The 23,447-nt window shown below is 41.4% G+C and overlaps 1 protein-coding gene across 1 annotated transcript; it reads right to left on the bottom strand.

The window, feature by feature from the left end:
* Positions 1-207: 207 nt before the first annotated feature.
* On the bottom strand, positions 208-9,073 carry LOC137269973 (putative ankyrin repeat protein RF_0381). Its single transcript, XM_067803805.1, has 5 exons — positions 9,025-9,073; positions 4,750-4,899; positions 4,494-4,643; positions 1,450-2,625; positions 208-353 (listed from the first exon to the last, which is right to left on the bottom strand). Exons 1-5 carry the CDS (start codon positions 9,071-9,073, stop codon positions 208-210), a joined length of 1,671 nt encoding a protein of 556 aa, XP_067659906.1.
* Positions 9,074-23,447: the final 14,374 nt, after the last annotated feature.

Here is a 23,447-nt window from a genome sequence, read left to right as displayed (position 1 = left end):
CGATTCAGGGGCGTGGAAAGTCGAGACAAAAATGCTATTTGTGCCTCTTCACTTGCTTAGCTACAAGAGCAGTATATTTGACTAAAAAGCAGACTTTTTTAATGTGTTCTACAGGATGGCTAGTAGACGAGGGCTACCCAAGGAAATCCTTTCAGATAATGGTACAAATTTCATTGGCGCTGCAAATGAACTGAAACAACTTGTTGGTCAACTGGACACAGAGAAGCTGAAGTCATCGTTGGCTAATAGAGGAGTGATCTGGAAGTTTAATCCTCCTCGTGCTCCCAGCTTTGGTGGAGTTTTTGAGTCCATGATTAAGGCTGCCAAGCGAGCTGTATATGCCATTCTGGGATCTGGAGATATAACACATGAGGAGCTGTTGACAGCGTTTGTTGGTGCTGAAAGTCTAATAAACTCCCGGCCTTTGACTTATCAAAGTGCTCACCCACATGACGACGTTCCTCTGACACCTAACCACTTTTTACATGGTTTACATTTTACAGACGCCTGCATCGGTGTACACGGCCACTGAGCTGGGAGAGTTTCGATATGTTCTCGTTAGGGCAGCCACGCTGTCGGTGACTGTCTCACATACAGTGCCAAATCATTGCACAATTGTTGGAAGTCAAATTTGGACTTCAATTTAAACCACATGGTGGTTCAGTGGTCACATAAGGACCGTTCAGACCGTTGTCTATATAGTGTCGTGTATAGTGTCAAATTAGGACATACTGGGGGATATAGAGACATTGAAATATCATATTTCATATTCATATTTCTGTAAGTAAAACTACATGTACTTTGAAAATTGTTGAGTTATTTTTAAGTCTTCCACTGCTGCTCAACAAATATTGGGATTTTCTTTGATCAGCGATGTATAGGACGTCGGAAGATAATACTTCATTCGAGTCTGTGACTCTGGTTCATTATTTTGTAGCATACATCGCTAGCCTAACAACATTACATACGTCACTTCCCTGACAACATTACATATGTCGCCTCCCTAACAACATCACATACGTCACTTCCCTAACAACATCACATACGTCGCTTCCCTAACAACATTACATACGTCGCATAACTAACAACATTACATACGTCGCATAACTAACACCAATACATACGTCGCATAACTAACAACATTACATATGTCGCTTCCCTAACAACGTTACATACGTCGCATAACTAACAACATTATATATGTCGCTTCCCTAACAACATTACATATGTCGCTGTCCCAATATTACATATGTTTTCGATAAATACAGATGGGAATTTGTACTCTTCAACATAGTTTCATACATAAACGATATTTGGCAGTAATTTAGCATCACAAAGAGTGAAGTAGCTCGGCTACATGTATATTCTTCACAGCCTGCCAATCTCTCAAGAGAGGCAAAGTATTGTGTTACTAATTGTTGTCTTCGAGTGACCTGTCGACCCCTTTACTCATGAGCAAACCAACCACTTCCTGATGTCCCCTCCCTGCTGCCATCATCACCGGTGTCATTCCTTTCTTGTTTCTACTGTTGATGTCCACCAGGTCCTGTGAGACGACGTACTTCACCACCTCCACATGTCCACCTCGACATGCAAGGTGAAGGATGCTGTTACCTCTTATATCCAGGAGTGACACTTTGGCTCCTTCACTGACGAGCAATTCTACAACTTCCTTATGTCCCTCAGCAGCTGCTGTTAATACAGGGGTCAAGTGTCTCCGGCCTGTGCTGTTGATGTCTGTCATTTTGTGTGAGAGGACAAATTTCACCAGATCCACATTTCCCCCACGACAGGCAAAATGAAGTACGTTACTGCCACCTCGAGATGTTAGTGACATATCACCTCCGCTCCTAAACAGTAACTCAACCACTTCTTTGTGTCCCTTTTCTGCTGCCATAAACACTGGAATCATTCCTTGTTTGTTTTTACTGTTGATGTCCACCATGTTCTCTGATAGGATGTGCTCCACCACCTCCACATGTCCCTTACGACAAGCAAAGTGGAGGATGTTGTTACCTTTCTTATCCATGAGTGACACTTTGACCCCTTTATTGACAAGCAGCTCTAACACTTCCCTGTTTCCTTTCTGTGCTGCCATCATCGCGGGTGTCATTCTCTTCCAGCCTCTACTGTTGATGTCCACCATGTCCTGTGCAAGGACGTACTTCACCACCTCCACATCTCCACCACGACAGGCAAAATGGAGCACGTTGTTACCTTTGTTATCGTGGAGTGACACATTGGCCCCTTGACCCACAAGTAACTCCACCACGTTCCTGTGTCCATTCTCTGCAGCCAGCATAAGTGATGTTCCCCCACATAATACCTTTCCATTGATGTCATGTTTATGAAGTGAAAGGACATATTTCACCAGCGCCACATCTCCTCCCTGACAGGCAGAGTGAAGGAGATTGATACCGAAGTCATCTACAACTGACACACTAGCTCCATTACTCACGAGCAGGTGAACTACGTCTTTATGTCCTTGACCAGCTGCCAACAACACCGGTGTTCTACTTTTCCACTCTTTACAATCAATGTCCACCCGTCCCTCAGATAAGATGACCATCACCTTTGCCAGGTCCCCGACCTTTGAGGCCATATGGATGTCACAGAACGAGGGAGCTGTAAGAAAGTGTTGTTATCTTTCGTATGCGGATATCATCAGACGAAATAATGATATTGAAGAAATATATATTGAATAATGGAAAATATAAGTGAACGTGTTGAATTCAGGTGCTGTTGTCAGGTGTTACGCCATGCATGTATCTTGAGAATGTTTGCTGTAGACAATCAGCTGCCAGCAGTTGTCGTACAATATCAGCAGTTGTATATGCTATCCATTCAAAGCTCTCGGGTTTTTGTCTGTCCGTTTCAAAAGCTGCACTATTCTGTAACACTGACAAAGTCAACTGACCTGATATCCACGAGTCAGGTCACTAGTGGCAAGGCTCGTGGGACCCTTGGGGGTAGAATAGACCTTCAGCAACCCATGCTTGACATAAAAGGCGACTGTGCTTGTCGTAAGAGGCGACTAACGGGATAGAGTAGTCAGGCTCGCTGACTTGGTTGACACATGTCATCGGTTCCCAATTGCACAGATCAATGCTCATGGTGTTGATCACTGAATTGTCTGGTCTGGACTCAATAATTTACGGACCACCGCCATATAGTTGGAATATTGACATTTTCATGTTTGTCATACATCAGTTTGGTTTGTTTATTTTGCACTGTTTTATAGCTATCTTATATAAATTGGTGTTACAGTGTTTCATTCTTTACAAGGAAAATAAGAATAAAAATACTGTATACGTCATAAAAAGGTCACTAAAAATGTTGAAGGTTTGGGGAAGTGTTCTAAAGTTTGTGTTTTATGCATATGTGAATCATATTGACATTTATTAAGGTATGGCAAGTATTTCAGATGCATTTCATTCATCTGAAACGTTTCTATTTCATTTGTGGTTCAGAAAACTGCTGGATCAAGAGTATTGTCTCATTTTGGATTATTGTTTATCACCTGACCCATAGCTCCCCATTGGCTAATTTAAACATTCCCATAATCCTATGCACGTAAGTTCAAGTGCATTCGCTTTTTTGTAATTTCATTAAATTAATTACTGTACAAATGGTATTTGGTAATTTGTTACATATGGTAATGTCGTAAACTAGACAAAGTTGATAACTTATGTTTAAGTCGAAAGTTCATGTTGTATTCTATTATAGCTCTTGTGTAAAATCAAATAGTATTTTAAGTATTGTTCCATTGTTTCTCAAACATGGTTCCCAGTTGTCTAGATGTATGCATGTGCAATGGGTTTATTGTTTGTTTTTTGTAAGTGGAGAGCGGAGATACTGATGAAAGCGTTTTCATATTACTGAATGATTTGTATCTGCATCCGTTGTGCTCAGCTTTCTCTGTGTATATGCAAGCAATGGGTTTCTTTGCATTGTGTGAATGGCGATCGTCAGTGATGGTGAATGTGTTGTCACAATGATGAATGATGTTTGCATTTGGCAGGTCACATATGAGCACATGGTGCAGCTCATCAGGATCAAATATTTATAGGATATTAAACGGGCTTCCCCTTTCATATCAAGTTTATTTCACGAGGGACATAAACGTAATATGAAAGGGGAACGAGTTTTGTATCCTATTTATTACTCACGTTCTAAAAAGTGAATGTTTTGCTTTTCCAAAATAGAACCATGTAACGTGGATTAATACATCATATTGGTGATTGGAATGTCAACCGCTTCACTCCAGGAAAACGTACGCTGCGTAGAGGCAATATATTTCCTATACTGCTCACATTCATTCGAACAATATACTGCTTGCAGCAATGAGTCAAGGTCAAAGCCAACCGTCCTTGCAGTGGAAGACTGCCTGTGACAACACTGAGTCAAAGTCACTGGAAGCACAGCCAACCGTCCTTGCAGTGGAAGACTGCTTGTGACAACACTGAGTCAAAGTCACTGGAAGCACAGCCAACCATCCTTGCAGTGGAAGGCTGCCTGTGACAACACTGAGTCAAAGTCACTGGAAGCACAGCCAACCGTCCTTGCAGTGGAAGACTGCCTGTGACAACACTGAGTCAAAGTCACTGGAAGCACAGCCAACTGTCCTTGCAGTGGAAGGCTGCCTGTGACAACACTGAGTCAAAGTCACTGGAAGCACAGCCAACCGTTCTTGCAGTGGAAGACTGCCTGTGACAACACTGAATCAAAGTCACTGGAAGCACAGCCAACCGTCCTTGCAGTGGAAGACTGCCTGTGACAACACTGAGTCAAAGTCACTGGAAGCACAACCAACTGTCCTTGCAGTGGAAGACTGCCTGTGACAACACTGAGTCAAAGTCACTGGAAGCACAGCCAACTGTCCTTGCAGTGGAAGGCTGCCTGTGACAACACTGAGTCAAAGTCACTGGAAGCACAGTCAACCGTCCTTGCAGTGGAAGACTGCCTGTGACAACACTGAGTCAAAGTTGGCAGATTGTCCATCATCACCTGCAAAATCGATTCAACAGGGCTACGGAAAGTGCATGCACAACCACTGGAAATCACCACAGACTTGTCAGCTGACATTGTGAGGAGCAGAGAAACGTCTGATGTTGCAGGTCTTATAGGGTTTGATCCTGACTGTTTGACGTCGTCTTGGTCTTCTCCAGCTGGCCACACATTATCAGAATTGGCATCACCGGGTGTGACGAACTATAGTCTTCTCTGGTATTGCGTCTCAACGGCCGATGGCAGAGTGAGAGTGTGGTGACGACACAGGGAGTGTATTTCAAATGATCGTGTCGAGTGGAAAGACTCTCATGGTGATGCTGAGTGTGGGGTGGTGTTGCTCTCAGTCACTAGGTCCTACCGGTGGTCCAGAATACTGGTCGTGGTAAAGGAAAGGGTCTAAAATCTGCTGGCTTCATTTATGAAGCGCACAGAGACCCTTCCTCATGCCAGATTTTGGTCGTCATGGAAACCAGGTGTTCCAGCAGGACAAGATGTGTGCCCGAGCAACTAGAGACTTTCTCGGTCAACACAGTATACACACTCTTCAATGGTCTGCCCTCGGTCCACACATAAAACTGATACAACACTTGTGGGTCGTGATTCAGAGGATGCTCAATGATGTGCGACCAAGGCCGACAACTGAAGTCTCTCAGGCGTATCACCGAGTCGAGTCAAGTCCCCAAGGCCTTCATCAACCATCTCATCCACTCAATGTACAGACCATGCAACGCTGTTGTCAACCCTCAAGGAGGCCACACATATTACTGACTTTCAGTTCGCACTCTTGCGCCACCTGTCGCCATTTTGACTTGTAATTGTCTGAAATTCGTCTTTCTGTATTCATGATCAAACATGTCAATTTCAAAACCTGTCTCAGAAATATTATATTATTTACCCGTGTTTAAATTAAACTGATTACTATTTTCAAAAAGAGAGTGACATTTTCTTGCGGTTCAGTATATATTTTTCCTTCTTCTACTACACGCAGAGGACCTTACAACACGCTGTTATCCTATGGGGTTTAATATTTAGTAACACTGTTACAAGGGTTGGAAACCAAGTGATGTGATTTCCGTCTTTACCATTGAAAGTTCTGTATTGTCCGACGCACACTTTAAACCCGATGTTGTAGTCATCCCTGTCTTTCGTCATCCAGCTAACTCTTTGTTTGCTTGTTTGGGGGGCCATGAATGCTTGTGCATACTGAGAAATCTCTACCAACTTGAGTTCCAGTTTTTTGTTTGCCCAAACAACGATTCCATCTTTAAGCAACACTACTTGCCTACTTACTCCAACTTATAATGTCTTTCGTCTTTTCCTGCTATGACTGATGTATGATTTTCAGTGATTCATTTACTATCTCGAAACGTGTTTTTGATGTAATGGGACATCGTTTGATGTTCCTGTCATCAACCGCCGTTTGTAAGGGCCACTGGAAGCTTAAAGGTCACATGCAACCCAAAACATAATTAAAACACATTTATCACTTATTCATGACGTGTAAAATACATTGCTGCTTGTGAAAAAACAAATAAACAACATTATAAGCGTATAATCATGATTCAAAAGTGCAATATTTTGTACGTTGAGCTTACTTCCCTCGAAACGAAGCCCTTGGGAGACCGAACCCAGTCATACCGTGGCGGGGGTGATGCGTCGTTTCAGTATGGATTCATAAACCGTTGTCAAACAAAATCATATACTCGAGTAGAAGTTGTTATCCATAAAGAATGTATATAGAGGTGTGATGTTTTTAAATACATGTTCTCTGAATTTTTGTTCGATCCAATAAAAATTCATCTTAGTAGAGATGTTGAACTACTGTGTCATTCTACAAACCGTCGTTCGTGCAAGTACAAAACAGGATTTGAAGCTGACAAGAGTCTGCGCCCGATTCTGTTAGATCCAGTCACCCGAGAAAATGGATGTAGTTTGTTTGCAACCCACAGACATAAAAACATGTCCTGTGTACAAGTATCACGCCTGCCTAATTACATAATGTGGTAGAGACAGAACTCGGGTGCATGTGTCATAAATCAATTTATTTTGTTTATCGCGTAGAGCCCGATATGAGTTAAGTTCAGATTGCATGTGGTCAATGATGTGTATAGCTGTTTATAGCATATTGTCTTTAGCAGACAGGCAGGCAGAGATATGGGTGTCCATGAACCAGACATTGAGCTTTCTCTGTAACAGAGGCTGCTTACCACAATCAACGAAGTTTTTATGTAACGAGTGGATTATTTACTTGTTTGTGTACACATCTGGGCATGCATACTGTTTCAAGCTCCACGAACCTATTCACTACGCATGCGTTATGGGCGCAGCGCAGCACAGCTGTTGAAACTACTTTTTCACCCAGCGCTGGGGGACATTGAGTGAATCGTTTGAACTCCGATTTCGCAGGCTTTTTTATCGCGTCTATTTCAACTTTATAAGTTGAATTGGCATTTTTGATGATTTGTTTTGGTAAGAACATACCGCAAGGTATGAGAATCTGCAAATTTGTGTTTTACGTTGCATGTGACCATCAATTGGTCATCAATAACGCTCTATATCCCAGATGTTTACCTATACTACTTCGGTGTATGATCTTATTATAAAGCTCTTTATCCCAAATGTTTACCTATACTACTTCACTGTATCATCTTATTATTCACTGTACGATAACGCCAGCAACTACCTTTTTGTCTTCATTAACACACATAAGCACATTGTATATCGACCCCTTAAAGGGGCACTGATGCGGAGCGAATAATGCTTCTCGCTAACGGTCTAATTACGAAAGCAGACCGCAAATTGGTCAGCGCCCACTCCTTCGACCGTGACGGACAAAGGAACTGGGCTCCTGTCCATATAGCAAAATTTCTTCACTTAAACAGTCAGGAGGCCGGATGCCCATCACATGCCATTTGTTTCGTAACCATATATCCCAGCAGTGTAGTTCTTTTCAGATGCTTGGATGGTATACTTACTGATCCAATTTGATCCTATTTCTGTGTTTTTAACCTCGATATTTAATCATGTTACATGAAAATATGATGTCTACAGGCACGTAGCAAGCCATTTGTTTCAGTACGGAAGATTGCAAAGCTGTATATTTAGGTAGTTTTGAGTGTTGGTTGAGCTGTGATAGCAAATAGCATACGTAAATTTTGGTAGCTATGGTAGCTACAATGGTTTATTATTTATGATAATAAAACACACAGTTGATTTATTTGAATTCGTAAACAAAAAAACGATGACCTTGGCTTTGGTAGAGAAATCTGAAAATTGTCTTACGTAAAAAAAAACTTATTTCACTTATTTACCAAAGTACACTGCAAATGCCTGTGTGTATTCCTTATGTAACGAAATTCCGTTGGTATCCTCAAAACAGTTTCGGCCCATAAGTGTTTTCAGGCTGCATGCGACACAGAGATTACATCTTCCTTGCTGTAACTCGCGTTTGATGGTGTAAACCTACACGTGTTATTTGTCATCATTCTCTTGATGGTCAATTCATGAATTTATAACAGGTATAATTAGTAGCAACACCACTTCGGTTACTCAACAAAGGTTCCCATTTGGCATTTCTCCTGTCTGGAGTAAATACTCAACATTATAAATTAAGGTCTGTAATGGCAAATGTATTGTATGTTATGTAATATGTGCATGTAAGTGATGCAAGAGGGTTTATCACCTGAGTTACAAAAACAAACATCGATCAAAGGATTAACCGATAACACACTGATTGATTAATTACTTTTGTTCTTCTAGCGGATTTGTCAAAAGGCAGTGTGTGTAGATGACTACAGGGGCAAATCTCCCTGCGTCCCATAATGTTAAATATTTGTCGTAAGCTGTGGCACGATGCACGTGCAGTGTACATTTAAATTAACATAATTTCCATTTTTATAACTTTTCAAATATTTTTTTTGCGTTCTATGCAATTTTATTTTATGACAGTTACTCAATGCGTTGGTTCAATGGACTCTGTTGATACACAACATCAAGAACATGGTGGACACGTACCTTGCACACACTTCTTTGAACATCCCTTCTCCAGACACAGTGAAGTCATGTTGCAGACCTTGGCCCCACATGGTGTTATCAGAACCTACAGACACCAATGAAATAAGTTTGCTGTGAAGGGTGGGTTAGGCCACTATGGAACTGCTGATATGTGTCGATATGTGACAATGTTCCTCTTTGTGTACAGCCTAAAAATCATGGTCTTATATGCCTTTGCACTCCTGACTTGATAACAGAACCTAGAAAGAAATGTCGCATTCATTGTATTAAAGACGATGTTTATCCATGGATCATTGTCCCACTTCAAATGTAAAATGGATAATGAGTTATCGTTATTGATAATGCTCTATAACAGCTTGACGATGGCCATTATTATGCCCTTTGTTTAATGATTAGCCGACAGAATGGTCAGCTTGTGTAGTTGAACACTTATCTGCTGAACGTTTCTGATCCCTGTTCCGTAATCCATCAAAGCAGGCTACTGCAATATCAGTGTAGATAAGGACATACCGAACCCCCTTTGGTGTTACTCGTGTCAAAAGTTTAATCATCGTTCCCAATCGTGTACCAACACGAAAAAATGTCATCGCTGTGGGAAACTTGCACATGACACTTGAGATTGTCCAGACAACCCTAAATGCGACCACTCTGCTCCATCTAAATTTTGGAATGTCTGGCAACTGCAGTAACTGAAACATGAAAACCAATAAGTCAGCCAGCTAAGTCAGCCTACTAAGTCAGCCTACTATGTCAGCCTGCTAAGTCTGCCTGCTAAGTCAGTGTGCTACGTCTGCCTCTTAAGTCTGCCTGCTACGTCTGTCTGCTGAGTCAGCCTACTAAGTCAGCCTCCTATGTCTGCCACCTAAGTCAGTCTGCAAAGTTATTCTGCTATGTCTGCCTGCAAAGTCAGCCTGCTTTGTCTACCTGCTAAGTCAATGTGCTAAGTCTGCCTGCTAAGTCTGCCTGCTAAGTCAGCCAACTAAGTCAGTCTGCTATATCTGCCACCTAAGTCAGTCTGCAAAGTTATTCTGCTAAGTCTGCCTGCTTAGTTAGTCTGCCTGCCAAATCAGTCTGCTAAGTCCGCCTGCTAAGTTTGTCAGTGTGCAAAGTCAGTCTGCTAAGTCAGCCTCCTAAGTCTGCCTGCTAAGTCAGCCTCCTATGTCTGTCTGCTAAGTCTGTCTGCTAAGTCAGCCTAGTAAGGCTGCCTGCTACGTCTGCCCGCTAAGTCAGTCTGCAAAGTCAGTCTGCTAAGTCAGCCTCCTATGTCTGCCTACTAAGTCAGTCTGCTAAGTCTGCCTGCTAAGTTTGTCAGTGTGCAAAGTCAGTCTGCTAAGTCAGCCTCCTATGTCTGCCTGCAAAGTCAGTCTGCTTTGTCTACCTGCTAAGTCAGTGTGCTACGTCTGCCTGCTAAGTCTGCCTGCTAAGTCAGCCTACTCAGTCCGCCTGCTATATCTGCCACCTAAGTCAGTCTGCTAAGTCAGCCTCCAAAGTCAGCCTACTAAGTCTGCCTGAAAAGTCAGTCTGCTAAGTCTGCCTGCTACGTCTGCCTGCTAAGTCAACCTCCTATGTCTGCCTGCTACGTCAGCCTGCTAAGTCAGCCTACTAAGTCAGCCTCCTATGTCTGCCACCTAAGTCAGTCTGCAAAGTTATTCTGCTATGTCTGCTTGCAAAGTCAGCCTCCTACGTCTGCCTGCTAAGTCTGCCTGCTACGTCTGCCTGCAAAGTCAGTCTGCAAAGTCAGGCTGCTAAGTCTAACCTACTAAGTCAGCCTGCTAAGTCAGTCTGCTAAGTCACCCTACTAAGGCTGCCAGCTAAGTCTACCTGCTAAATCGGTCTGCTAAGTCTGCCTGCTAAATCAGTCTGCTAAGTCTGCCTGCTAAGTCAGGCTGCTAAGTCTGCCTCCTAAGTCAGTGTGCTACGTCTGCCTACTAAGTGTGCCTTCTAAGTCAGTCTGCTGAGTCAGCCTACTAAGTCAGCCTCCTATGTCTGCCACCTAAGTCATTCTGCTAAGTCAGCCTACAAAGTCAGCCTGCTACGTCTGCCTGCTAAGTCAGGTTGCTAAGTCAGTCTGCTAAGTCTGCCTCCTAAGTCAGTGTGCTACGTCTGCCTACTAAGTGTGCCTTCTAAGTCTGTCTGCTAAGTCATTCTGGTAAGTCTGCCTGCTGTGTCTGTTTGCAAAGTCTGCCTGCTAAACATGCCTGCTAAGTCAGCCTCCTAAGTCTGCCTGCTACGTTTGCCTGCTAAGTCACCCTGCAAAGGCAGCCTCCTAAGGCTGTCTGCTACGTCTGCCTGCTAAGTCAGTCTGCAAAGTCAGTCTGCTAAGTCTGCCTACTAAGTCAGCCTCATATGTCTGTCTCCTAAGTCTGTCTACTAAGTCTGCCCTCTAAGTCTGCCCTCTATGTCTGCCTGCAAAATCAGCCCCCTAAGTCAGCCTGCTAAGTCAGTCTGCTAAGTCTGCCTGCTTAGTTAGTCTGCTAAGTCTGTCTGCCAAATCAGTCTCCTAAGTCTGACTGCTAAGTCAGTCTGCTAAGTCTGCCTTCTAAGTCATTCTGCTATGCCTACCTGCTATGTCAGCCTGCTAAGTCTGCCTACTAAGTCTGTTAAATCAGCTGAATGCCACACTGAATTCACCTGTGTGAATGCTGAGAAATGTTCTGTGTTTGAAATGCAAACTGCTGCTTCAACGCAAACAGCATCGCAATGCCGTCAACAATCTCGTCCACCATCACCTGTTATAGTTGTCACATACTAGAGCAAAAAACAAAACCCAAATTTAAAAGTTAAAGAACAACTAAACTCAATTTTTGGTACTCTTTTTATCACTACATATGAAAGACTTCTGGTTAGTCATAAACGAAACACCATTTTGTGGTTAATTAATACCAAGCGCTTAAAAGTTGCTAAAAAGCCGTCTGCTTCTCTCTTGCCCGCAAACGAAACCACAGACAGGTTACATAACTCTGTCCCCAGAGTCCCACAGTGATGTCAAAGAAGGAACAATTTTCAGTTAGTTGTATAGAAAATATGTTGGAAGCTCGTCATTTTGCTGATTTCTCGACGTCACCAAAGACATGCCGAATTGTTGCGTTGCTGTCAACTGCTCCTTGGGGTCGGATGATGGTGTCACTATGCACAGATTTCCACCAGACTCCTTAGTGTGTGCTTAAATTGGTTGTTAGTGTGCGCGAAGTGAGCTTTGTGGGAGCCTGTAGTATATACTAAATCGGATGGTTCGCCCCCTACCACGTTTCCAGGATAGAAAATAGAGTTCAAGTTTCATCGAGTTTATAAAATCAAGACTGGTTACTACACATTACTGACCAAAAGGATTTTGCATTAATATAACGCTTTCTTCCTCGGAAGCGAAGTTGTGGTCGAAGTGACAATATTATCGTAAGTAATATTATATAGATGCTCGTGTCGCTTCCAAGAGTGAAATTGTTATGTTATAAGCAATGTCCTGTAAAAGTCCTAATGTCCATCAATAGAATACATATTTTACTACCAGTGAAAAGTAATTTTGATTTTGTAAGTCGGTGAAAAAAACTTGAATAACATTTAGCCTCAGACAGGGCGCCGCCATTTTTGAAAATCGTGAAGTCACAGGCTAAAGTCCGTTAGAATTATTGAGATTATGGTTTCTTTTCATCAAAGTAGAAAATCGAACGTACTTTTTACTATTAGTTAAATATGTATTTGAATCATGAGCTAAAGGATTTTGCATGACACAACTTGTAACGTAACGATTTCTTCCACGGAATCAAGGTTGGGGTTCAAATGACATTAATTTTGCAAGTAATATTTTATTGACCTCCACCTCACTTCCAAGAGTGAAACTGTCATGTTATAAGCAATGTCATGCAAACACCTACTGTCCATTAATAAAATACATATTTTACTACCAGTACAAAGTAATTTTGATTTTGTAAGTTGGTGAAAACAACTTTAAATAGCATTCATCCTCAGACAGGGGGCAGCCATTTTTGAAAATCGTGACTAAAGTCCGTTTGAATTAATGAGATTATGGTTTGTTTTCATTAAGTTAGATAATCCAAACTACTTGCTACAAGTACTTAAATATGTATTTGAATCATGACCAATGTGAGTTTGCATGATACAACCTGGAACATAACATAAGCGAGGTCGGGGTCGATGTGAAAATAAAGTGAAACACATTTCTTCACTTGCTAAATTTACTTGGTTTGTAAACGTTCACTCATCTGTATGTAGACACTTATCAATATACGTCCTTATATATGGTCTCCCAATCCTAATTACTTTACAACCATACTTGTATGCATTTTGAAACTGAATAAAAAGAAGCGATCTGCGAATGTATGACAGGAATGTAATGTCTAGACATTTTATAGTTTGCCTATATGAATCAGAATTTGCACGCACGCCCTAGTGTATGGCGTCAGTATCATTACACTTCATGACAAAAATAATGATTCTGAAAGCTATAACAACTTCATAAAATAAAAGGCAAATGTTAAAATTAAAACAAATGTTTGAGGAATTTATCCACAAAAACGAATGATCTATAATTCATCTGCAGATTTCCCAAGTGATGTGTCTTGTAACAGTCTAATATACGAAAACGTGATGTATCCTTTCAGGTTTTTCACATTGCTGTATAGTTCATTGCTTACCCAAGATAACACACTTGGCAACTAATTACATAATGTGCGTCATTCTTTTAAAAAGGTAATTTAGTTAGCCAATAATGAGCAATCAATCAATGTCTTGGTGGTTAATCCTTTGAAAGAAGGGTGTTGTTTTTACATAGACACAGACACGACAGAGTGTATTCAGTATACATTAGTAAATGTACATACATAAACACTACCTTCTGACAAATCCCCTATTTAAATCCCCATGAAAGTAATTAATCAATCAGCGTGTAATCGGTTAATCCTTTGATCGATCTAGACACAAGAAATGCCAAATGGGGGCCTTTGTCATATAATCTAAGTGGCCTCACCACTAATTATACCTGTTATAAATTCATTAACTGAGCATCAACTGAATGGTGACAAAAAACGTGGAAGTTTATACCACATAACATGGATTACAACCTAGCGACACCAAGTGATTTTGACAGAATCGTCTATGAAAACAAGGGTTTCAAACTTGGAAACTAAGCAAAGGAGGAGACAAAACTTAGGATAGGGTTATGACCTTGGCCTAACCCAGTACCATAAGAAACAACTTGCAGGGTTAGGGTTATGACCTTAGTATAACCCAGTATTATTAGTAACAACTTGAAGGGTTAGGGGTATGACCTTAGCCTAACCCAGTATTATTAGTAACAACTTGAAGGGTTAGGGGTATGACCTTAGCCTAACCCAGAACCACAAGTAACAACTTGCAGGGTTAGGGGTATGACCTTAGCCTAACCCAGTATTATTAGTAACAACTTGCAGGGTTAGGGGTATGACCTTAGCCTAACCCAGTATTATTAGCAACAACTTGAAGGGTAGGGGTATGACCTTAGCCTAACCCAGTACCATAAGTAACAACTTTCAGGGTTAGGGTTATGACCTTAGCCTCACCCAGTATTATTAGTAACAACTTGAAGTGTAGGGTTATGACCTTACCCTAACTCAGTATTATTAGTAACAACTTGAAGGGTTAGGGGTATGACCTTAGCCTAACCCAGTACCATAAGTAAAAACTTACAGGGTTAGGGTTATGACCATAGCCTAACCCAGTATTATTAGTAACAACTTGAAGGGTAGGGGTATGACCTTAACCTAACCCAGTACCATAAGTAACAACTTGCAGGGATAGGGTTATGACCTTAGCCTAACCCAGTACCATAAGTAACAACTTGCAGGGTTAGGGTTATGACCATAGTCTAACCCAGTATTATTAGTAACAACTTGAAGGGTTAAGGGTATGATCTTAGCCTAACCCAGTACCATAAGCAACAACTTGCAGGGATAGGTTATGACCTTAGCCTAACCCAGTACCATAAGTAACAACTTGCAGGGTTAGGGTTAGGACCATAGTCTAACCCAGTATTATTAGTAACAACTTGAAGGGTTAAGGGTATGATCTTAGCCTAACCCAGTACCATAAGAAACAACTTGCAGGGATAGGTTATGACCTTAGCCTAACCCAGTATTATTAGTAACAACTTGAAGGGTTAAGGGTATGATCTTAGCCTAACCCAGTACCATAAGTAACAACTTGCAGGGATAGGTTATGACCATAGCCTAACCCAGTATTATTAGTAACAACTTGAAGGGTTAAGGGTATGATCTTAGCCTAACCCAGTACCATAAGTAACAACTTGCAGGGATAGGTTATGACCTTAACCTAACCCAGTATTATTAGTAACAACTTGAAGGGTTAGGGGTATGACCATAGCCTAACCCAGTATTATTAGTGACAACTTGAAGGGTTAAGGGTATGATCTTAGCCTAACCCAGTACCATAAGTAACAACTTGCAGGGATAGGTTATGACCTTAACCTAACCCAGTATTATTAGTAACAACTTGAAGGGTTAGGGGTATGACCTTAGCCTAACCCAGTATTTTTAGTGACAACTTGAAGGGTTAGGGGTATGACCTTGGCCTAACCCAGTACCATAAGTAACAACTTGCAGGGAGAGGTTATGACCTAAACCTAACCCAGTATTATTAGTAACAACTTGAAGGGTTAGGGTTATGACCTTAGCCTAACCCAGTATTATTAGTAACAACTTGCAGGGTTAGGTTATGACCCTAGCCTAACCCAGTATTATTAGTAACAACTTGAAGGGTTAGGGGTATGACCTTAGCCTAACCCAGTACCATAACTAACAACTTGCAGGGATAGGTTATGACCTAAACCTAACCCAGTATTATTAGTAACAACTTGAAGGGTTAGGGTTATGACCTGAGCCTAACCCAGTACCATAAGTAACAACTTGCAGGGTTGGGGTTATGACCTAAACCTAACCCAGTATTATTAGTAACAACTTGAAGGGTTAGGGGTATGACCTTAGCCTAACCCAGTATTATTAGCAACAACTTGAAGGGTTAGGGGTATGACCTTAGCCTAACCCAGAACCACAAGTAACAACTTGCAGGGTTAGGGGTATGACCTTAGTCTAACCCAGTATTATTAGTAACAACTTGCAGGGTTAGGGGTATGACCTTAGCCTAACCCAGTATTATTAGCAACAACTTGAAGGGTAGGGGTATGACCTTAGCCTAACCCAGTACCATAAGTAACAACTTTCAGGGTTAGGGTTATGACCTTAGCCTAACCCAGTATTATTAGTAACAACTTGAAGGGTAGGGTTATGACCTTACCTTAACTCAGTATTATTAGTAACAACTTGAAGGGTTAGGGGTATGACCTTAGCCTAACCCAGTACCATAAGTAGCAACGTACAGGGATAGGGTTATGACCTTAGCCTAACCCAGTATTATTAGTAACAACTTGAAGGGATAGGGTTATGACCCTAGCCTAACCCAGTACCATAAGTAACAACTTGCAGGGTTAGGGTTATGACCATAGTCTAACCCAGTATTATTAGTAACAACTTGAAGGGTTAAGGGTATGATCTTAGCCTAACCCAGTACCATAAGCAACAACTTGCAGGGATAGGTTATGACCTTAGCCTAACCCAGTACCATAAGTAACAACTTGCAGGGTTAGGGTTATGACCATAGTCTAACCCAGTATTATTAGTAACAACTTGAAGGGTTAAGGGTATGATCTTAGCCTAACCCAGTACCATAAGAAACAACTTGCAGGGATAGGTTATGACCTTAGCCTAACCCAGTATTATTAGTAACAACTTGAAGGGTAGGGGTATGACCTTAGCCTAACCCAGTACCATAAGTAACAACTTGCAGGGCTAGGGTTATGACCATAGTCTAACCCAGTATTATTAGTAACAACTTGAAGGGTTAAGGGTATGATCTTAGCCTAACCCAGTACCATAAGTAACAACTTGCAGGGATAGGTTATGACCTTAGCCTAACCCAGTATTATTAGTAACAACTTGAAGGGTTAGGGGTATGACCTTAGCCTAACCCAGTACCATAAGTAACAACTTGCAGGGATAGGTTATGACCATAGTCTAACCCAGTATTATTAGTAACAACTTGAAGGGTTAAGGGTATGATCTTAGCCTAACCCAGTACCATAAGTAACAACTTGCAGGGATAGGTTATGACCTTAGCCTAACCCAGTATTATTAGTAACAACTTGAAGGGTAGGGGTATGACCTTAGCCTAACCCAGTACCATAAGGAACAACTTGCAGGGATAGGTTATGACCATAGTCTAACCCAGTATTATTAGTAACAACTTGAAGGGTAAAGGGTATGATCTGAGCCTAACCCAGTACCATAAGTAACAACTTGCAGGGATAGGTTATGACCATAACCTAACCCAGTATTACTAGTAACAACTTGAAGGGTTGAGGGTATGATCTTAGCCTAACCCAGTACCATAAGTAACAACTTGCAGGGATAGGTTATGACCTTAGCCTAACCCAGTATTATTAGTAACAACTTGAAGGGTAGGGGTATGACCTTAGCCTAACCCAGTATTATTAGTAACAACTTGAAGGGTTAGGGGTGTGACCTTGGCCTAACCCAGTACCATAAGTAACAACTTGCAGGGTTAGGGTTAGGACCATAGTCTAACCCAGTATTATTAGTAACAACTTGAAGGGTTAAGGGTATGATCTTAGCCTAACCCAGTACCATAAGCAACAACTTGCAGGGATAGGTTATGACCTTAGCCTAACCCAGTACCATAAGTAACAACTTGCAGGGTTAGGGTTATGACCATAGTCTAACCCAGTATTATTAGTAACAACTTGAAGGGTTAAGGGTATGATCTTAGCCTAACCCAGTACCATAAGTAACAACTTGCAGGGATAGGTTATGACCTTAGCCTAACCCAGTATTGTTAGTAACAACTTGAAGGGTAGGGGTATGACATTAGCCTAACCCAGTACCATAAGTAACAACTTGCAGGGATAGGTTATGACCATTGTCTAACCCAGTATTATTAGTAACAACTTGAAGGGTTAAGGGTATGATCTTAGCCTAACCCAGTACCATAAGTAACAACTTGCAGGGATAGGTTATGACCATAACCTAACCCAGTATTACTAGTAACAACTTGAAGGGTTGAGGGTATGATCTTAGCCTAACCCAGGACCATAAGTAACAACTTGCAAGGATAGGTTATGACCTTAGCCTAACCCAGTATTATTAGTAACAACTTGAAGGGTAGGGGTATGACCTTAGCCTAACCCAGTACCATAAGTAACAACTTGCAGGGATAGGTTATGACCACAACCTAACCCAGTATTATTACTAACAACTTGAAGGGTAGGGTTATGACCTTAGCCTAACCCAGTATTAATAGTAACAACTTGAAGGGTTAGGGGTATGACCTTGGCCTAACCCAGTACCATAAGTAACAACTTGAAGGGTTAGGGTTATGACCATAGTCTAACCCAGTATTATTAGTAACAACTTGAAGGGTTAGGGGTATGACCATAGTCTAATCCAGTATTATTAGAAACAACTTGAAGGGCTAGGGTTATGACCTTAGCCTAACCCTGTACCATAAGTAACAACTTGCAGGGTTAGGGGTATGACCTTGGCCTAACCCAGTACCATAAGTAACAACTTGAAGGGTTAGGGTTATGACCTAAACCTAACCCAGTATTATTAGTAACAACTTGAAGGGTTAGGGGTATGACCTTGGCCTAACCCAGTACCATAAGTAACAACTTGAAGGGTTAGGGTTATGACCATAGTCTAACCCAGTATTATTAGTAACAACTTGAAGGGTTAGGGGTATGACCATAGCCTAACCCAGTATTATTAGTGACAACTTGAAGGGTTAGGGTTGTGACCTTAGCCTAACCCAGTATTGTTAGCAACAACTTGAAGGGATAGGGTTATGACCTTTGCCTAACCCAGTATTATTAGTGACAACTTGAAGGGTTAGGGGTATGACCTTAGCCTAACCCAGTACCATAAGTAACAACTTGCAGGGCTAGGGTTATGACCATAGTCTAACCCAGTATTATTAGTAACAACTTGAAGGGTTAAGGGTATGATCTTAGCCTAACCCAGTACCATAAGTAACAACTTGCAGGGATAGGTTATGACCATAGTCTAACCCAGTATTATTAGTAACAACTTGAAGGGTTAAGGGTATGATCTTAGCCTAACCCAGTACCATAAGTAACAACTTGCAGGGATAGGTTATGACCTTAGCCTAACCCAGTATTATTAGTAACAACTTGAAGGGTAGGGGTATGACCTTAGCCTAACCCAGTACCATAAGGAACAACTTGCAGGGATAGGTTATGACCATAGTCTAACCCAGTATTATTAGCAACAACTTGAAGGGTAAAGGGTATGATCTTAGCCTAACCCAGTACCATAAGTAACAACTTGCAGGGATAGGTTATGACCATAACCTAACCCAGTATTACTAGTAACAACTTGAAGGGTTGAGGGTATGATCTTAGCCTAACCCAGTACCATAAGTAACAACTTGCAGGGATAGGTTATGACCTTAGCCTAACCCAGTATTATTAGTAACAACTTGAAGGGTAGGGGTATGACCTTAGCCTAACCCAGTATTATTAGTAACAACTTGAAGGGTTAGGGGTGTGACCTTGGCCTAACCCAGTACCATAAGTAACAACTTGCAGGGTTAGGGTTAGGACCATAGTCTAACCCAGTATTATTAGTAACAACTTGAAGGGTTAAGGGTATGATCTTAGCCTAACCCAGTACCATAAGCAACAACTTGCAGGGATAGGTTATGACCTTAGCCTAACCCAGTACCATAAGTAACAACTTGCAGGGTTAGGGTTATGACCATAGTCTAACCCAGTATTATTAGTAACAACTTGAAGGGTTAAGGGTATGATCTTAGCCTAACCCAGTACCATAAGTAACAACTTGCAGGGATAGGTTATGACCTTAGCCTAACCCAGTATTATTAGTAACAACTTGAAGGGTAGGGGTATGACCTTAGCCTAACCCAGTACCATAAGTAACAACTTGCAGGGATAGGTTATGACCATTGTCTAACCCAGTATTATTAGTAACAACCTGAAGGGTTAAGGGTATGATCTTAGCCTAACCCAGTACCATAAGTAACAACTTGCAGGGATAGGTTATGACCATAACCTAACCCAGTATTACTAGTAACAACTTGAAGGGTTGAGGGTATGATCTTAGCCTAACCCAGGACCATAAGTAACAACTTGCAAGGATAGGTTATGACCTTAGCCTAACCCAGTATTATTAGTAACAACTTGAAGGGTAGGGGTATGACCTTAGCCTAACCCAGTACCATAAGTAACAACTTGCAGGGATAGGTTATGACCACAACCTAACCCAGTATTATTACTAACAACTTGAAGGGTAGGGTTATGACCATAGTCTAACCCAGTATTATTAGTAACAACTTGAAGGGTTAGGGGTATGACCATAGTCTAATCCAGTATTATTAGAAACAACTTGAAGGGCTAGGGTTATGACCTTAGCCTAACCCAGTACCATAAGTAACAACTTGCAGGGTTAGGGGTATGACCTTGGCCTAACCCAGTACCATAAGTAACAACTTGAAGGGTTAGGGTTATGACCATAGTCTAACCCAGTATTATTAGTAACAACTTGAAGGGTTAGGGGTATGACCATAGTCTAATCCAGTATTATTAGTAACAACTTGAAGGGTTAAGGGTATGATCTTAGCCTAACCCAGTACCATAAGTAACAACTTGCAGGGATAGGTTATGACCTTAGCCTAACCCAGTATTATTAGTAACAACTTGAAGGGTTAGGGGTATGACCATAGTCTAACCCAGTATTATTAGTAACAACTTGAAGGGTTAGGGTTATGACCATGTCTAACCCAGTATTATTAGTAACAACTTGAAGGGTTAGGGTTATGACCTTAGCCTAACCCAGTACCATAAGTAACAACTTGCAGGGGTAGGGTTATGACCATAGCCTAACCCAGTATTATTAGTAACAACTTGAAGGGTTAGGGGTATGACCTTAGCCTAACCCAGTACCATAAGTAACAACTTGAAGGGTTAGGGTTTTGACCATAGTCTAACCCAGTATTATTAGTAACAACTTGAAGGGTTAAGGGTATGATCTTAGCCTAACCCAGTACCATAAGCAACAACTTGCAGGGATAGGTTTTGACCTTAGCCTAACCCAGTACCATAAGTAACAACTTGCAGGGTTAGGGTTATGACCATAGTCTAACCCAGTATTATTAGTAACAACTTGAAGGGTTAAGGGTATGATCTTAGCCTAACCCAGTACCATAAGTAACAACTTGCAGGGATAGGTTATGACCTTAGCCTAACCCAGTATTATTAGTAACAACTTGAAGGGTAGGGGTATGACCTTAGCCTAACCCAGTACCATAAGTAACAATTTGCAGGGATAGGTTATGACCATAGTCTAACCCAGTATTATTAGTAACAACTTGAAGGGTCAAGGGTATGATCTTAGCCTAACCCAGTACCATAAGTAACAACTTGCAGGGATAGGTTATGACCTTAACCTAACCCAGTATTATTAGTAACAACTTGAAGGGTTAGGGGTATGACCATAGCCTAACCCAGTATTATTAGTGACAACTTGAAGGGTTAAGGGTATGATCTTAGCCTAACCCAGTACCATAAGTAACAACTTGCAGGGATAGGTTATGACCTTAACCTAACCCAGTTTTATTAGTAACAACTTGAAGGGTTAGGGGTATGACCTTAGCCTAACCCAGTATTTTTAGTGACAACTTGAAGGGTTAGGGGTATGACCTTAGCCTAACCCAGTACCATAAGTAACAACTTGCAGGGATAGGTTATGACCTAAACCTAACCCAGTATTATTAGTAACAACTTGAAGGGTTAGGGTTATGACCTTGGCCTAACCCAGGACCATAAGTAACAACTTGCAGGGTTAGGTTATGACCTTAGCCTAACCCAGTATTATTAGTAACAACTTGAAGGGTTAGGGGTATGACCTTAGCCTAACCCAGTACCATAAGTAACAACTTGCAGGGATAGGTTATGACCTAAACCTAACCCCGTATTATTAGTAACAACTTGAAGGGTTAGGGTTATGACCTGAGCCTAACCCAGTACCATAAGTAACAACTTGCAGGGTTAGGTTATGACCTTAGCCTAACCCAGTATTATTAGTGACAACTTGAAGGGTTAGGGGTACGATCTTAGCCTAACCCAGTACCATTGGTAACAACTTGAAGGGTTAGGGGTATGACCTTAGCCTAACCCAGTACCATAAGTAACAACTTTCAGGGTTAGTGTTATGACCTTAGCCTAACCCAGTATTATTAGTAACAACTTGAAGGGTTAGGGTTAGGACCTTAGCCTAAACCAGTATTATTAGTGACAACTTGAAGGGTTAGGGGTATGACCATAGCCTAACCCAGTATTATTAGTGACAACTTGAAGGGTTAGGGTTGTGACCTTAGCCTAACCCAGTATTATTAGTAACAACTTGAAGGATAGGGTTATGACCTTAGCCTAACCCAGTATTATTAGTGACAACTTGCAGGGATAGGTTATGACCTTAGCCTAACCCAGTATTATTAGTAACAACTTGAAGGGTTAGGGGTATGACCATAGCCTAACCCAGTACCATAAGTAACAACTTGCAGGGATAGGTTATGACCATAGTCTAACCCAGTATTATTAGTAACAACTTGAAGGGTTAAGGGTATGATCTTAGCCTAACCCAGTACCATAAGTAACAACTTGCAGGGATAGGTTATGACCTTAGCCTAACCCAGTATTATTAGTAACAACTTGAAGGGTAGGGGTATGACCTTAGCCTAACCCAGTACCATAAGGAACAACTTGCAGGGATAGGTTATGACCATAGTCTAACCCAGTATTATTAGTAACAACTTGAAGGGTAAAGGGTATGATCTTAGCCTAACCCAGTACCATAAGTAACAACTTGCAGGGATAGGTTATGACCATAACCTAACCCAGTATTACTAGTAACAACTTGAAGGGTTGAGGGTATGATCTTAGCCTAACCCAGTACCATAAGTAACAACTTGCAGGGATAGGTTATGACCATAGTCTAACCCAGTATTATTAGTAACAACTTGAAGGGTTAAGGGTATGATCTTAGCCTAACCCAGTACCATAAGTAACAACTTGCAGGGATAGGTTATGACCTTAGCCTAACCCAGTATTATTAGTAACAACTTGAAGGGTAGGGGTATGACCTTAGCCTAACCCAGTACCATAAGTAACAATTTGCAGGGATAGGTTATGACCATAGTCTAACCCAGTATTATTAGTAACAACTTGAAGGGTCAAGGGTATGATCTTAGCCTAACCCAGTACCATAAGTAACAACTTGCAGGGATAGGTTATGACCTTAACC

This window comes from Haliotis asinina, unplaced genomic scaffold, assembly GCF_037392515.1.
Source record: "Haliotis asinina isolate JCU_RB_2024 unplaced genomic scaffold, JCU_Hal_asi_v2 scaffold_21, whole genome shotgun sequence".
NCBI lineage: Eukaryota > Metazoa > Mollusca > Gastropoda > Lepetellida > Haliotidae > Haliotis > Haliotis asinina.
The sequence above is the reverse complement of the archived record's forward strand: the minus strand, read 5'-3'. Positions and strand labels throughout refer to the sequence as shown.

What these genes read in the sequence shown, in the direction of transcription:
- LOC137269973 (XM_067803805.1), bottom strand. Translation starts at nt 9,073, where the DNA reads ATGACTTCACTGTGTCTGGAGAAGGGATGTTCAAAGAAGTGTGTGCAA. An exon ending in AGTCTTCCACTGCAAGGACG is followed by an intron (nt 4,644 to 4,749) that starts GTTGGCTGTGCT and finishes GTGTTGTCACAG; the next exon opens with GCAGCCTTCCACTGCAAGGA. An exon ending in AGCCTTCCACTGCAAGGATG is followed by an intron (nt 2,626 to 4,493) that starts GTTGGCTGTGCT and finishes ACTTTCTTACAG; the next exon opens with CTCCCTCGTTCTGTGACATC.